The sequence below is a fragment of the Ochotona princeps genome, chromosome 15 (assembly GCF_030435755.1).
Source record: "Ochotona princeps isolate mOchPri1 chromosome 15, mOchPri1.hap1, whole genome shotgun sequence".
Lineage (NCBI taxonomy): Eukaryota > Metazoa > Chordata > Mammalia > Lagomorpha > Ochotonidae > Ochotona > Ochotona princeps.
The window spans coordinates 54,833,252-54,848,009 of record NC_080846.1 but is presented as its reverse complement, the minus strand read 5'-3'; the positions used below and the strand labels follow the sequence as shown (position 1 = coordinate 54,848,009).

At 53.0% G+C, this 14,758-nt stretch overlaps 1 protein-coding gene across 1 annotated transcript; it reads right to left on the bottom strand.

Annotated features, from left to right (window-relative positions):
- Positions 1 to 4,855: 4,855 nt before the first annotated feature.
- Positions 4,856 to 13,546, bottom strand: RND1 (Rho family GTPase 1). The gene is made up of 5 exons (XM_004599353.2): positions 13,346 to 13,546; positions 12,662 to 12,749; positions 10,251 to 10,360; positions 9,311 to 9,445; positions 4,856 to 5,697 (listed from the first exon to the last, which is right to left on the bottom strand). The coding sequence occupies exons 1-5, from the start codon at positions 13,463 to 13,465 to the stop codon at positions 5,452 to 5,454; spliced, it is 699 nt and encodes a 232-aa protein (XP_004599410.1). The 5' UTR covers positions 13,466 to 13,546; the 3' UTR covers positions 4,856 to 5,451.
- Positions 13,547 to 14,758: the final 1,212 nt, after the last annotated feature.

The following is a 14,758-nucleotide window of genomic DNA, read 5'->3' as shown; positions in this document are numbered from 1 at the left end:
AAGCCAGGAGCCAGGAACTTCCTCCAGGGCTCCCATGCGGGTGCAAGGTCCCAAGGCATTGGGATGTCCTCAACTGCTTTCCCAGGCCACAAGCAGGGAGCTGAAATGGGAAGTGGGGCTGCCGGGATTAGAACCGGCGCCCATATGGGATCCCGGTGCATTCAAGGCGAGGACTTTAGCTGCTAGGCCACCATGCCGGGCCTCCAATTTTGGAATGTTCTAAGGGTCCGGCTTTGTGCTGGACCCAACCTACTAAATTACTTATTTTACTTGGTTCTCCCAGCAATGTGAGATGGGGGTTATCTGCATTTCCTGAGGAGGTTGAGGCCCAGAAAGATGGATTGTGCCTTCAAAAGCCAAATGGGTAAAAGAAAAGAGTCAGAACTTCAGACTTCATGTTCTTTTCCTATTTCCTGGCCTCTATAGATATTCCATCCCAAATAGTCATTGGGCCAGACTGACACCAATAACCAGGAACTTCCTTGGGGGTCTCCCACGTGAGTGCAGAAGCCCAAACACATCCTCTACTGCTTCCCCAGGCACGTTGGCAGGGAGCTGGGTTGGAAGTGGAGCAGCCAGGACACAAACTGGCCATCCATATGGCATTCCAGCACCACCGGTGGTGGCTTGACCTGATACACAACAGCCTTGCCCTTCACAATCTTTGAAGATGAGTCAGGTAGCACCTAGAACACCAACTAAAATTTATTTAGGCTCACAGTGGCAGGGTTTCCTCTAATACGTCACATGTAAGACATTGAGCTTAAAGGATGCCCACTTATGGGGCAATGGGGTCAACTGCCACTTGAGACTCGTATTTGAGAGCAACCAAGTCAAGCCCGGGCTGCTGTTTCTGCTTCCTGCCAGTTCAACTGGCAAGGCACAGAAGATGACCCACGGTGTCTGAGCTCCTGCCACCAACATGGGAGAAGCAAATTAAGTTCTGGGGTCATGGTTCCAGTCTGGCCCAGCCCAGAGAAGGAGAGACAGCCACGTGGGGAGTAACCAATGAGTGGAAAAAAACCTCTTGCTGTGTCCCTCCTTCTCTGTTACTCTGCCTTTCAAATATGTAAAATACTTATTTAAAAGAAAATGTATTTCTTTTTATTGGAAGATCTGCAGAGAGAAGGAGAGACAGAAAGATTTTCCATCCACTAGTTCGCTCCTGAAATGGCCACAATGGCCACAGCTGAACTGATGTGAAGTCAGGAGGCAGGAGCTTCCTCCAGGTCTCCCACACAGGTGCAGGGTCCCAAGGCTTTGGACCGTCCTCTACTGCTTTCCCAGACCACAAGCAGGGAGCTAGATGGGAAGTGGAGCAGCTGGGACATGAACTGGCACCCATATGGGATCCTGGTGCTTGCGAGGACTTAAGCCATTAAATCATTGCATCAGGCCCACATTTTTTAAATTGTTGAGATTGCATATTTATTTTTTTCCATTTTTCACTATATTTTTGACAATCCTCACACAGTCAACCCGACTAAGGGTAAAAAGGTTCAAGGGCCACACGAAAATGGCCAAGACCACTAGTTCCATACTGCTTCCCTCATATATCTGAGGCAAAGGGGGATCTTAAGGGAGAAGCCCCACCCAGTTTCCCACCCAACCCGGGTCCCGGATGTGGGGCATGCTCTGAGATTCTTGCTCAAGTGGTTTTGATAGTTCACCAGTTATGAATCGCTGCCAGTCTCACCACTCCAAGCACAAAGAAGTCGTTGAAGAATCCACTGATTGACATAGTCCATCATAGAGTCTCATTTGCCCAGTCCTTCATCGCCAACATATAGCTGAGGTGGTTGATTGACTTGTTCTGCCTTTTGTCTTTTCATGGTTAGGGTTCTGAGTCCGGCAGTTTGACTGGTGGGATCCCCAAAGAAACTCTGTCTGAGTTATTCCCAGACCAGATTCTTGTATGTACTAGCAAGTACAGGACCCGGCACAGTCCATGATCAGCTGGTGGTTGCAATTGCTGGGTTGGTTCTGTTTCTAGCCCCAACTTCCACTGGAACCAATGGGTGTTGCAGTCCAGCCTGGTTCTGCCCAGCACATACTCAGCCCTCACATAAACCAGTGGGAGCTGCAGCCTAGTCGGAGTGACCCACAATAACCCCCACCAGGCCCGCCATTAAATCATTGCGTCAGGCCCACAAAAATAAATCTTAAAAAAAAAAAAAAAGAGGGCCCGGCGGCGTGGCCTAGCGGCTAAAGTCCTCGCCTTGAAAGCCCCGGGATCCCATATGGGCGCAGGTTCTAATCCCGGCAGCTCCACTTCCCATCCAGCTCCCTGCTTGTGGCCTGGGAAAGCAGTTGAGGACGGCCCAATGCATTGGGACACTGCACCCGTGTGGGAGACCCAGAGGAGGTTCCTGGTTCCCGGCTTCGGATCGGCGCGCATCGACCCGTTGCGGCTCACTTGGGGAGTGAATCATCGGACGGAAGATCTTCCTCTCTGTCTCTCCTCCTCTGTGTATATCTGGCTGTAATAAAATGAATAAATCTTTAAAAAAAAAAAAAGATACTCCCCTCACTCTGCTAATTCTGCCATGAACACACTTCTTTGGAGATGGACAGTGTTCCAGTAAGGACCATAGTGGAGTCCCTGTTACTATACACTACAGCTAGGATGAAGAGGTCCATTGGATTACATAGTTGACAGGGAGAACTGGACTGAATCCTGACTCAGCTACTGACTAGCAATATGATTTCATGCAAGTTATATAGAATTTGTGGGTTCTCTTTCCTCATAAAATGAAGGCAATGCTGGACCCAGCGCAACAGCTCAGTGACTAAATCCTCACCTTGCACACACCTGGAATCCCATATGGGTGCCTGAGTTCTAATCCCGGCAGCCCCGCTTCCCATCCAGCTCCCTGCTTGTGGCCTGGGAAAGCAGTGGAGGACGGCCCAAAAGCCTTGGGACCCTGCACCAAGCTGCTGCCTCTTGGCTTTGGATTGGCTTAGCTCAGGCCGTTGTGGCCATTTGGGAGTAAACCAGCAGACGGAAGATCTTTCTGTCTCCCCTTCTCTCCGTAAAATCTGATCTTCCTTTCCAAGAAAAATAAATCTTTACCAAAAAAAAAAGGATGCAATAAATGCTTCCACTAGTCTCACAAAACAGGAGAACATAACAATGCACACATTCTGCCCTTCTGTCGTGTATCCTTGACTCTGTAAAGTGAAATCGGTACTACCCCAAAGGACTAGCACAGGAAGAAACAGAAGTAATTTGCCAGTGGAGCCAGAACTGTGGTGTAGGGGTCAAGTCACTGCCTACAGCACCAGTATCCCACTTCCAGCTGCTCCACTTCCATTCCTGCTGTCCGCCAATGTTCCCGGGGAAAACAGCTGGACCAAGTGCTTGGGCCCTGGAACCCAGAGAGAGACCCGGAAGCTCCCGACTTTGCACTGGCCCAGCCCAGTTGAGGAGTGAAGTAGTGGATGGAAGGCCTCTGTCTCTGCCTCTTCCTCTCTGTAACTGTACATTTCAAGTAAATCTTAAACAAAAAAAAAAGATTTATTTTTATTGGAAAGTCAGATATACAGAGAGGAGGAGACAGAGGAAGATCTATCTACTGATTCACTCCCCCAAGTGGCCGCAACAGCCAAAGCTGCACCAATCCAAAGCCAGGATCCTGGAGCCTCCTCTGGGTCTCCCCTGTGGGTGCAGGGTCGCAAGGCTTTCCCAGGCCACAAGCAGGGAGCTGGATGAGAAGTGGGGCCACTGGGACACAAACTGATGCCCATCTGGGATCCCAGCGTGTGCAAGGTGAGGACTTGAGCCACTAGGTTACAGCGCCAGAGCCATAAGTCTTTAAAAAATAATAATTCACTAATGGTTGTGGCACACAGTAAGTATTTTAAAAATATTTGCTCAGCTTCTTGCTAATGAACCTGGAAAAGTAGCAGATCCTGGCCAACCACTCGAGCCCTGGTCACCCGCGTGGAAAGCCAGGCATAGTTCCAGATGCCTGGTTTTAGTCCGACCCAACCAGGGTATGCATTTAGGAAATGAACCAGTGAATAGAAGCTACCTCTCTCTATCACTCTAGTTTTTAAATTAATCCATTCTCAAAGGAACCTTTTCTCTCTGGTAGTGTACTATGACATTCTGAAATCAAGAGCTATAAATCAGAAAGGGTAGCCAAGGCCACAAACTGTCATCATCAGGCACCGAGATTGGCGCCAAGGGAGCAGCCCCAGGACCCTTCCTCCACCCCACACCATTCTGGCTTGGTCTCTGCCTCTTCGCTCAGGCAGTGGAGGCAGAGCCTAGATCTCCTCCAGCTGGGCTCTGTGTCTGCTATGTTCTCCAAGTCCAGGGTTGCCCAAGGGACCTGACATCTCGCTGTGGGGTTGATGAGTGCTGGCATCCAGCGCTCACCCGATGCCACCCTGTGTGTGACTGCCCCCCCCAGGGTGCCCACATCAGCAAGGGTGCGGAGCCCCCCTGTGGGGCTGAGAGCATTTCACTGGCTTCGCATGACTTTGGCAGGGCTGGCTCTGGAGTAATCAGAGGTGTGTTATGGGTGGGGGTAATGTGAGGCAACCACAGGAGCAGCCACTGTGCTGCCCGCAAAATGGGATCTGGGACAGCTTTTCCCCTCATTGTCACGACCAAAGACAACAGAGAAAGAACAAATGCGCCCCCTTGTTTATACGTCTTATATTCTTCATTAATAAATAGTTTTTCTTCTTGAAACACAGAACATTCAACAGGTGGAAACACTGCCCCCCCCCCGCCCCCTGCCCCCGGTTCCAAAGACAAGAGTCTATAAAACAAATGCCAACCATACTGCCCCCAAAGGGCAGAAGCCTGGTGACCGCACCCAGCCCTGCCCCTGCAGCACCACCACCCCCACACTCCACGAGAGAAGGGGATCTGGGGGACTCGGGTGAGAAGTGTGTGATTGTGTGATGTCACCTCCCCGTGAGCCATGGGCTATGCAAAGGTGATGTGCCCTTCTCCTCGGCTCTGACCAGCTCCTGCCGCCTGCTTCTGAAGCACCTGGGCCGAGCTCCCAAGGGAGCTGCCAGCTGGCGTCCTCACCCTCCTCCAATCCTGGGCCTCCTGCTCAGAGGGGACCGGAAGGGCTGGCACCCGTCCCGTCCCCTGCCTGCATGGAGGAGCTGTGCGGAAGAGGCCCCTGGGGCTCCCGGGGGGGGCCCCTGAGCCCAGCATGCCCCACCCCATACCCCCACACCTTTCCTTCCTCTGAAGCAGGGGTGGGGGGCCCTGGGACAGAAGGCCTCGCCACAATCTAGTACCTGGCTTGGGTATGATGGTTCGTTCTCAGTGTCACTCCTTGTCCCATTCCTGTCGCCTTCCAAGCCCTCACCATGGCCATCTGATCATCTCACATCCAGCGTCCTCAAGTGTCTCACCCTCCCTCTCCCCGTGCCTCTGCACCCCAAGGGAGGAAGTGGGGGCTCCCCGCCCCTGTTCCCACTTCACATGATGGAACAGCTCTTGGTCTTTTCCTTCTTGAAGGCGGAAGAGATGAGTTCAGAGCGACTGGGGAGGTGGAGCAGCCGTTTGGAGAGGCTTCGGACGGGGCTCCGCGGGGGCACGGGGCTGGGCTTGTTCAGACACACCATGGAGGCCATGCGGAAGAGGCTGTGGATGCTCTTTTCTGAGGTGAAAGCGGAGCCTTCCAGGTAGATTTCTGCTCCCAGCTGCTTGGCTATTGCACAGCCCTGCAGGAAGGGGTATGGTTGGCCATTAATTAAGCAGGAGGTCCCAAGGGCTCCGCCCTGCCTCCTTCCTTCGAACTTTCCCAGGACGCCTGGGGACCCAGTCCCACTGCTGCTTTCCCACCCCAGCCTCAACAATTTTAATTTCCTGAAGACGAGCTCTAAATGCACAAAAGAATCTCCTGAGACAATTTAAAAATCACATTTTTTTTTTGGGCCCGGTGGCGTGGCCTAGCGGCTAAAGTCCTCGCCTTGAACGCCCCGGGATCCCATATGGGCGCCGGTTCTAATCCCGGCAGCTCCACTTCCCATCCAGCTCCCTGCTTGTGGCCTGGGAAAGCAGTCAAGGATGGCCCAATGCATTGGGACCCTGCACCCGCGTGGGAGACCCTGAAGAGGTTCCAGGTTCCCGGCTTCGGATCGGCGCAGCACCGGCCTGTTGCGGCTCACTTGGGGAGTGAATCATCGGATGGAAGATCTTCCTCTCTGTCTCTCCTCCTCACTGTACATCTGACTTTGTAATAAAATAAATAAATCTTTTCTTCTGATCCAGCTCCCTGCTAAATGCACTTGGGAAAGCAGTCAATGTCAAGTAGCTGGGTCCCTCCAAGCTCATGGGAAACCCAGATGAAACTCCTGGCTTTGTTCTGGCCCAGCCCTGGCTGCTGCAGCCATTTGGGAAGTAAAGCAGAGCATCGAAGATCTGTGTCTCTCCCTCTCATTTTCCTTTTATTTGGAAAGCAGAGTTACTGAGAGAAGGAGAGACAGAGATCTTTTATCCACTGATTTACTTCCCCAACAGTTGCAATAGTGAAGCTGGGCAGGTCTGAAGCCAGGAGCTGCTTCCAGGTCTCCCATGCGGGTGCAGGGTCCGAAAGACTTGTATCAGCCTCTGCTGTTTTCCCAGCCATAAGCAGGGAGCTGGATGGGACTCAAACAGGCACCATTTCCTGTTGTTGGTGCTGTAAGTGGAAGCTTTAACTTACCACACCACTGTGTTGACCCCAAAATCTTTTTTAAAAAATTACTTATTTTATTTTTATTTATTTGAAAGACAAAGATGAGGAGAGACAGAAATCTTCCAATTGCTAGGTTACTCACCAAACAGCCAAGTTTGGCCCAGGCTGAAACAAAGGAGCCAGGAACTCATCCAGGTGTCCCTCATGAGTAGAAAAGGGCGCACATTGAGCCATCACCTGCTGGCTTGAGGCAGCTGGATCAGAAGTGAAACAGCCTGGTATCGTGGCATAGTGCGCTAAACACCTGCCTGCGACTCCAGCATCTCACACGGGTGTTGGCTTGTGTCCCAGAGGCTCTACTTCTTATCCAGCTCCCTGATAATGGCTTGGGCAAACATCAGAAGATGACGCAAGTGCTTGGACACCTGCGCCCACGTGAGAGACGGGAGGAAACTCCTGGTTTTGGCTTCAGTCTGGCCCAATCTGGTTGTTGCAGCTTTGGGGGGAGTAAATTAGCGGATAGAATATCAATCTATCTTCCCTTTCCTGCTACATATGTAACTCTGCCTTTTAAATAAATACATAAATAAATCTTAAAAAAAAAAAAAAGCAGCAGAATAGCTAGGACTCGAACCACTATAGAATGTCAGTGTCCCAGGCAACAATTTAACCATCACCCCAAACTTTAACATTTATAATAAGCTTCCCAGAGGATGCTAATGAAATGTGGCTTAAAACAGCATCCCATATGGGCAGTGGTTCATGTCCTGGATGCTCCACTTCTGATCCAGCTCCCTGATAATGGCCTGGGAAAAGCAGCAGAGGATGGCCCAAGTGGTCAGGCACCTGCCGTGCACGCAGGAGAACAAGATGAGGCTCCTGCAGGAAAGAGCTGGCATGGATTTGCTCATGCCTCGCTGGGTGGGACACAAAGATTAGTCACTCTTCACCATGGTGTTGGGGACTTTCCTGCACACCCCCCCCCCCAAAAAAAATGTTCTGCACCTTAATTGTTGACAAATGTCTTGTTAGAGTTACAAGCCAGTCTAGATTATCCTAAAATCTGCCAAGATCAGTAAAATTATACTTCAACACAACAAATGGCTAAATACTAAAATGAAATAGACACGAGACAGCTGAATGGTACCTTATAGCCATTTTAAGGTATATAGCAGCCGGTCCTGTATATAAACTAAAATTGAAATGTCAATGAGCTAATCATAGGTTGTGGTTAAGAACTTGTTTTTTGTTTTTTTTTTAACATACTGGTTACGCAAAACCATGTCAATTCCATAATGTTACAAATTGCTGTTAATGTTATATTGGGACTCTTAATTGACTGGGATGATATTCTACCAGCTCTAACTTTGGACCAGAAATGGTCTCCCCAAGAAACTGTTCAACCCATCTGGACAATAAGTAGCTGGACTCCATGCTTAATATATGTTTGCAAGGAAAGAATCTTGATTGAATTTGAACTGTAATACTGCACCAAGGTGGAGGAATCCACCAGGGGGGAGGGGCGTGGGGAGGGGTGGGGGGATTCCCAGAGCCTATGAAACTGTCACATAATGCATAATAATAAAAAAAAAAAAAGATGAGGCTCCTGCGTCCTGTCTTCAGCCTTAGCCATGGTGGCCATCTGGGAAGTAAACCAACGGATGGACGATCTCTCTTCCTCTCTAGCTTTTCTTTTCTCTGTAACTCTGATGTTCAAATAAATAAATCTATATATATGTGTGTATGTATATATATACGTATAATACACACATACATGTAATGATCCTTATACTTGCACATATATGATAAATTACCCAGGACTCTCCTTACAAACATTGACTCCCATGAGGTGGGCATTTGGCCCAGGGGTTAAGATGCCAGTTCAGATGCCCACCTTCCAGTGCATGGGCTGCAGTCTTAGCTTCACTACCAATTCCAGCTTCTTGCTCATGCACACCAGGGGAATAGCAGGTGGAGGCTCAAATCACTGAGTTTCTGACCAAGACTGAGCTCCCAGCTGCAGACCAGGCACTTCTGGGCATTTGGGAAGTGAACCAGCAGAAGGGAGTGGTCTCTTTTTCTGATAATAATAATTGAACAATAAAAAGATGCAGTGTCTGTTCTCTCCAAAGACAGTGCCAGGAACCTGCAGTTCTAAGAACCCCTCCTCCCTCCATCCAACAGTTCCAGAGCAGAGCAACCCGGAAATGCTGAGACACGCGGGACTGGCTCACCTGCTGATTGACAGCACACACCCACCCAAGTAAGCAAGTATCTCTCTCTTCAGGTGATGAGGTTGTATTTTGATTTATCTACTTTTATTTATTTGAAACAGGCAGAGACCTTCCATCTGCTGGTTCACTCCTGGGCGAGCCAGGAGCCCAGAACTCAGAGTCCCTCCCATGAGGGGCAGCGACCCAAGTACTCGCGCCATCACCTGCTCCCTCTCAGAGCACATCAGCAGGAAAGTGGATTGGAAGCCGAGCAGCCAGAACTCCGGATATAACTCAGGAGCTCCAATATAGGAGGCAGGCACCCCAAGCAGCAACCCCTGTACCAGGTTTGCTATAGTCCCTAACTCCACCTCTCTCCTGTAACAGTAGTAGAGTTTGAGCAACGATCGTTATTTCAAGCCCTCTGCCTCACCCACCACGCACCTGTTCATAGGAGATGGGGGCCTGCTTCTGGTGAGACAGCTCCATCAGGGTGCTCAGGTCTGTCCGCAGGTCAGTCTTACAGCCAATGAGCAACACACGTGTGCTGGGGCAATAATCTAGGATTTCTGCCCTCCACTGGGGCCAAGCAGGGAAAAGGGGAGGGGAAGACAGAAGGGAGGAAAGTCAGTGGCCAAAAGAAGCCCAATGGGCAACACGGCACACCTGTGCCCAGCCCAGTCCTCCCTCTGTCACAGCATCCCCACAGAGCAAGTTAATCACATCAGCTTCCTGCTTGCCTGGGAGTCCCCTGGGGCCACCAGAGTGCTGAGCTGGGAGCCCGTCCCCTTTCTGTCAAAGGGCCTGGTCACAGAGTGGTGGGAGAGGGGGATTGTTTCACACTCAGTGCCAAGGTGATCGATGCAGATCTGCCGTTCTTGCTTCCAGGGTATTGGGGAAGCTGTCCAGTCTCTTTCCAGGGCAAGGACATATTTCCAGCATCTTCTAGGAAGCTGGGCTGTTCCTCAAAGCTCCCTAGAACTGCTCAGCATAGGCAGATCTGGCCACCCAGGCCCAGACACTTGCTACCAGCAGTTCAGTTCCAATCCATGTGGCTTGCCAGGGACTAAAGTCTGTAGGGACTGTCTCCTGGAGGTCTCATCCCTGAGCCTCAAACCAAGCTACTAGAAAGTTCTGGGTCCCAAAATTTCAGGTTATAAGTCTACAACATCCCCCCTCCCTGGTGTGTCCCCTGGTAAAATAGTAGAGGATGGTCAAAAGGGCCAGTTGTGGAGGGGTGGCAATCTGGGCTCCTGTCCTGGGCTTTAGCTAATGATCAGGCCTCATATAAAGCTCTTTTATCCCTGGCTTCAGTTTCCTGCCAGTACACAAGAGGGAGTTAGAAGATAAGGTCCCCAAGATTCCTCCCTGTCCTCATGCTCACCTTCCTGAGCGCGCTGTCCACTGTCTCTGGACGGCTGATATCAAAGCATAGTAATACCGCGTCTGAGTCGCTGTAGCAGAGCGGACGGACATTGTCATAGTAGGGAGAGCCTGGTGGCAGGGGAGAAAAAGCCGACAGTGAGTCACACCATCTTCCTTCCTCTGCAGGCCCAAGTCCAAAGAACCCCAGGAATGTCATTCTTGATCCCTTAGGACCCACCCGTCTTCCAGGCAAGTACGCCCATAGCCCGAAAACCTGGGAGCTGACCACCTGACGAGAGGCAGTGGGAGATTATCAGCTCTGAGAAGCAGAGGCCAGGCACAAGAAGGGTGGGGTGTTATATGATGTTGGCTGTGTCTCCAAAAGTGTGCTCAGCTTAAGGACCACTTGCTTTCTGCATCTCAGAGGATGCTCCCATCCCTGCTGGGAGGCTGGGGCTCGCTGAAGCTTGTTCTTGCCTATAGTTCACCTGCTGCCCAACCTCTGCGCCCTTCTCCTACCCCCGGGGGCTCCAACGAAGAAACAAAGCTGCCTATTACATAACGGGCGGCTCTGCTTATTTCCCGTGAGGTCAAGAACTCCAGCACACTGGCCCGGCAGGAAGGATTCTGCGGCCCCACACTCTGCTCACCTAAATCTGCTTAGCCTGAAATGAACCAGAGGCGGGCTCCAGCCCCTACCTGCTAAGGTACCAGGGTGGCAACTTCAAGGGCGGTGGCAGCAACTGCTGGGGATTTAGACAGAGCTGGGGCCCTGCCTGAGCAAGGAGGGCAGCAGGCCAGACCCAGGTAGGCTGATGGAAGGGGGCATTCTGGTCTGAGCCTGCCCCCTCCACCCTGGGGAAGGAACGGTGGCAGATTTGGAACCCAGACAATCCGTGCTCAGAATAGCAAGCAGCCCCTCTCCCTACTTCTGCAATTGCCATGGAAACTGGGGGGAATCCAAGTTTGGGGGGGCATTGGTCATTAAAAAAAAAAGAGAAGAAGAGGGGGGAGTTGGGATAGCTGTCTGCTCCTTCAAGCAATCAGCCAGCCCAGCTCCCTCTCAGAGAGGGGCAGCACCGAGCAAGGCAGAGAACACCACAGCCCCGGGACTGGGGGCTGGGGGCTGGGGGCAGGCGGCATCCTGGCTGTGTCTCCAAATGATCCCCCTACCCCGACAGCAGCCAGGGAATAATTCCTGGGAATAGGGTGGCCAGCCCCGGTGCTGGGGGTGGGGAGAGAGCACTGGCCACTTCCTCCTTCCATATGGGAACCCAATTTGAAAGGCTTCCATCCCTTGCAAACTAGGAGCAGGGTGGGCGGTGGGGACGGGGGTGGGTGTGGACACAGAGAGGAACCATCACACTTGATGATTTTCCATTCTCCGGACCAGGATTCGGGGGTTGCTGCGTTCTGATTGGGGGAGGAGGGGGAAGCAGTGGAGCTGCATTCCAGCCCCATCCAGCCAGTGTAGCAGGGCCCAGGCTAAGCAGACCCTGCTTCCCCACCGTGCAACCACCACGCGGCATGAGGGATTTGGGGTGGGGTTGGGGGACAGCACAGAGCAAGGGGAATCTCATTTTCTGTCTAGCCATTCCTCACACCTCACAGCACTGGGGAAGAGGAGCAGGGGCCCTTTGCAAGAGCTGGACAGTGCACTTGTCATATGTAACATAACCCTCTCCTGATTTGGTAGGTCCTCTTGAAACTCAGCCCCTGTATGCATTCTTTTCTATTTTGCCTATTTTTGGCGTTTATTCCCTCACTGTGACTCTAAGTCAGGCTATTAGAAAGAAATCAGGGTAGAGAGATGGTGGGAAGCGCTCAGGATCAAAGCAAAGCCTATGGGGGCATGGAGGGCTCAGGGGGCCCAAGGGGCTGGGAAAACACTGCTTCCTGCAGGAGGCATGACAGAGTGCCTTCTGCCTCACGCCATCCAGGGACGATGTTCAGTGCCAACCCCCATCCACCCCATCGCACAGGCCACCACGACACCGGGGCCGAGTCTCCACCCCCCCCCCCCAACATCGGTGATGCATGGCTTTATTCCGGAGCCGCAGCAGCCTGGTGAACGTGGGGCTGCGGCAGGCAGGCGGGCGGGCAGGCAGGGGAGTGCGGACCTAGCGGGCTTCTGGCCGTGCTGTGGCGGGGGTGGGTGAGGGGAGGCAGGAAGTGAAAGAGAGAAGCGGTCCCTGACCACCCCCCCCCCCCAGGAATATTGCAGGGTCCCTTCTCACCATCCCAACCCCTAATGGAGGCAGAGTGAGTGCCTGTGGGGTTCATTCACTGCCCCCCTCCCCACAGATCTCCTCTGCTCTCTGCCTGTCCTGGCAAGCACCACCTTCCTGCCCACCCCCACCCGTGACCTGAGCAGGAAGCGGCCAATGCAGGTAGGAAAGGGGCGTTGGGGAGGAGGGGGAACGGTCTTACCCGAAGTATCCCAGAGACTGAGCTCCACTCGCTGCTCCTCTGTCTCCAGACAGGCTGTGTAGTTCTCAAACACGGTGGGCACATAGGTCTGTGAGGAGAGAGGGACCAGTGACCCCTGGGCCCTGGACCCCTAGCTAGTGCTGGCCACAGCAGAAGCCACTCAGGTGACAGGAAATGACCCAGAAGAAGGGGCACCTGGTGCAGGAGAGACTAGAGGACCACAGGGGCGGGAGACACCGAAGCGCTTGGCTGGTCATGGGGAAAGACCACCCCCCTTTCCTGGCCGCCGAGCAGCCTGGAGCCCGGATGGTCAGGGACGCACACACACTCCTCGGTGCCTCCCAATTTCAGCCAATCCTGCTCCTGTCTAATCCCGTACAAGCCTCTGGCCCAGGGGACCGCGGAAAGGAGCAGCAAAACCTGTCCCCTGGGAACCTGTGAGCCAGGAGGACCAGAAACCCGCGGACGCGTCCAGGGTGCTCTCCAGGCAGCAGACACCGGCATTGAGGGAGGCGGGAGGGGTTCGATGGGCCTGTGGGTGAGGAGGAGCCAGCGGGGCACAGAAGTGGGACAGGTCTCGGGGGAAGCTCAGGCAGGCAGGCCCTCCAGCCAGCAGGCTGGTTGAGGGAGACGCGGCGGGGCCGCTCCCCCGGCCAGGTGGGGTCCGCGCGGGGCGGCGCTCACCTCCGGATAGCAGTCCTTCGCCAGCACCTGCAACATCGCCGTCTTCCCGCACTGCACGTCTCCCACCAGGACGAGCTTACACCTGACCACCACTGGCTGTGGAGCCCGTCTCTCCTTCATGGTCGCAGCCGCCGCGGACCCGGAGCGAGAGCGGGTAGGAGAGCGTGCCGGCAGGTGCACCTCGGGACGCGAGCTCCACCGCAGCCCTGCCTCCCTCCTCCGACTGAGCAGCAGGCGGGCACGGCCCCTTATATGGGTCTCGTGGAGCCAATCGCAAGAGTAGGCGGACTCCAACCAGGCCAATCCCCGAGGTGGGATCCCCACAACAGCCAATGGCAGGATGATCTGAGTCAGCGCCCTCTTCCTCCGTCCCTTTCTCTTAAAGCGGCACCGCTGCATACCCACCCTCTTCGCCACGGGGGATTCCCACGCTGTTTTGCGTTCCTATTAGAAAGGGGGGGGAGGAGGAGGGAAGAAGACTTGTAGCACAATTAAAAAATCTTGAGTGCCCACCATAAACTGGGCCCGGCGCGGTAGCCTAATAGCTAAAAGTCCTCGTCTTGAATGCGCCAGGATCCCATATGGTCGCTGGTTCTAATCCAGGCAGCCCCACTTCCCATCCAGCTCCCTGCTTGTGGCCTGGGAAAGCAGTCGAGGACGGTCCAAGGCCTTGGGACCCTACACCCATGTGGGAGACCCCGAAGAAGTTCTCCTGACTTCAGATCAGCTCAGTTCCAGCCGTTGTGGCTCACTTGGGAAGTGAATCATCGGATGGAAGATCTTCCTCTCTTTCTCTCCTCCTCTCTGTACATCTGTCTTTCCAATAATAATAGTAATAAATCTTTTTTAAAAATTCCTTGCCTCAAATGCGCCTGGGATCCCATATGGCGCTGGTTCATATCCCGGTTGTTCCCATCCAGCTCCCTGCTTGTGGCCTGGGAAGGCAGTCGAGGACGGCCCAAAGCCTTGGGGCCCTACACCGGTGTGGGAGACCTGGAGGAGGCTCCTGGCTGCTGATCAACTCAGCTCTGGCTATTGTGGTCACATAGGGAGTGAACCAGCAAATAGAAGATCTTTCTGTTTCCCCTTCTCTGTAAACAAATTTTAAAATAAATGAACTACCATGGAAAGCAGAAAGCACCTGTGAAGCCAGAGCTGCAGGGAGTCTCCAGGAGAACTGGAATCTAGGAACAGATGCCCGGTGCGAAGAGGTTGGAGTGGGAAGGAAGCAACAGATTCCTGCTGGGATTCCCAGACCTTAGCCTAATTCCCATCCAAGCCACTTCCCGGTACTGAGCTTTCTTTTGAAAGTCCAAGTCTTCTCTGGAATTACTTTAACAGCCCAAAAGTGAAAACAAAACCAAAATAAACCTTCTGGAGTCATCTGGGAAAAACCAAAGGGCTCCTGACAAT

Excerpts from the sequence above, each read along its gene's own strand:
- RND1 (XM_004599353.2), bottom strand. The coding sequence starts at position 13,465 with ATGAAGGAGAGACGGGCTCCACAGCCAGTGGTGGTCAGGTGTAAGCTC. Across the intron at positions 10,361-12,661 it reads CAGTCTCTGGGATACTTCGG|GCTCTCCCTACTATGACAAT; the intron begins GTAAGACCGTTC and ends CCCTGCCACCAG. Across the intron at positions 5,698-9,310 it reads CCCCCATCTCCTATGAACAG|GGCTGTGCAATAGCCAAGCA; the intron begins GTGCGTGGTGGG and ends CCCTTCCTGCAG.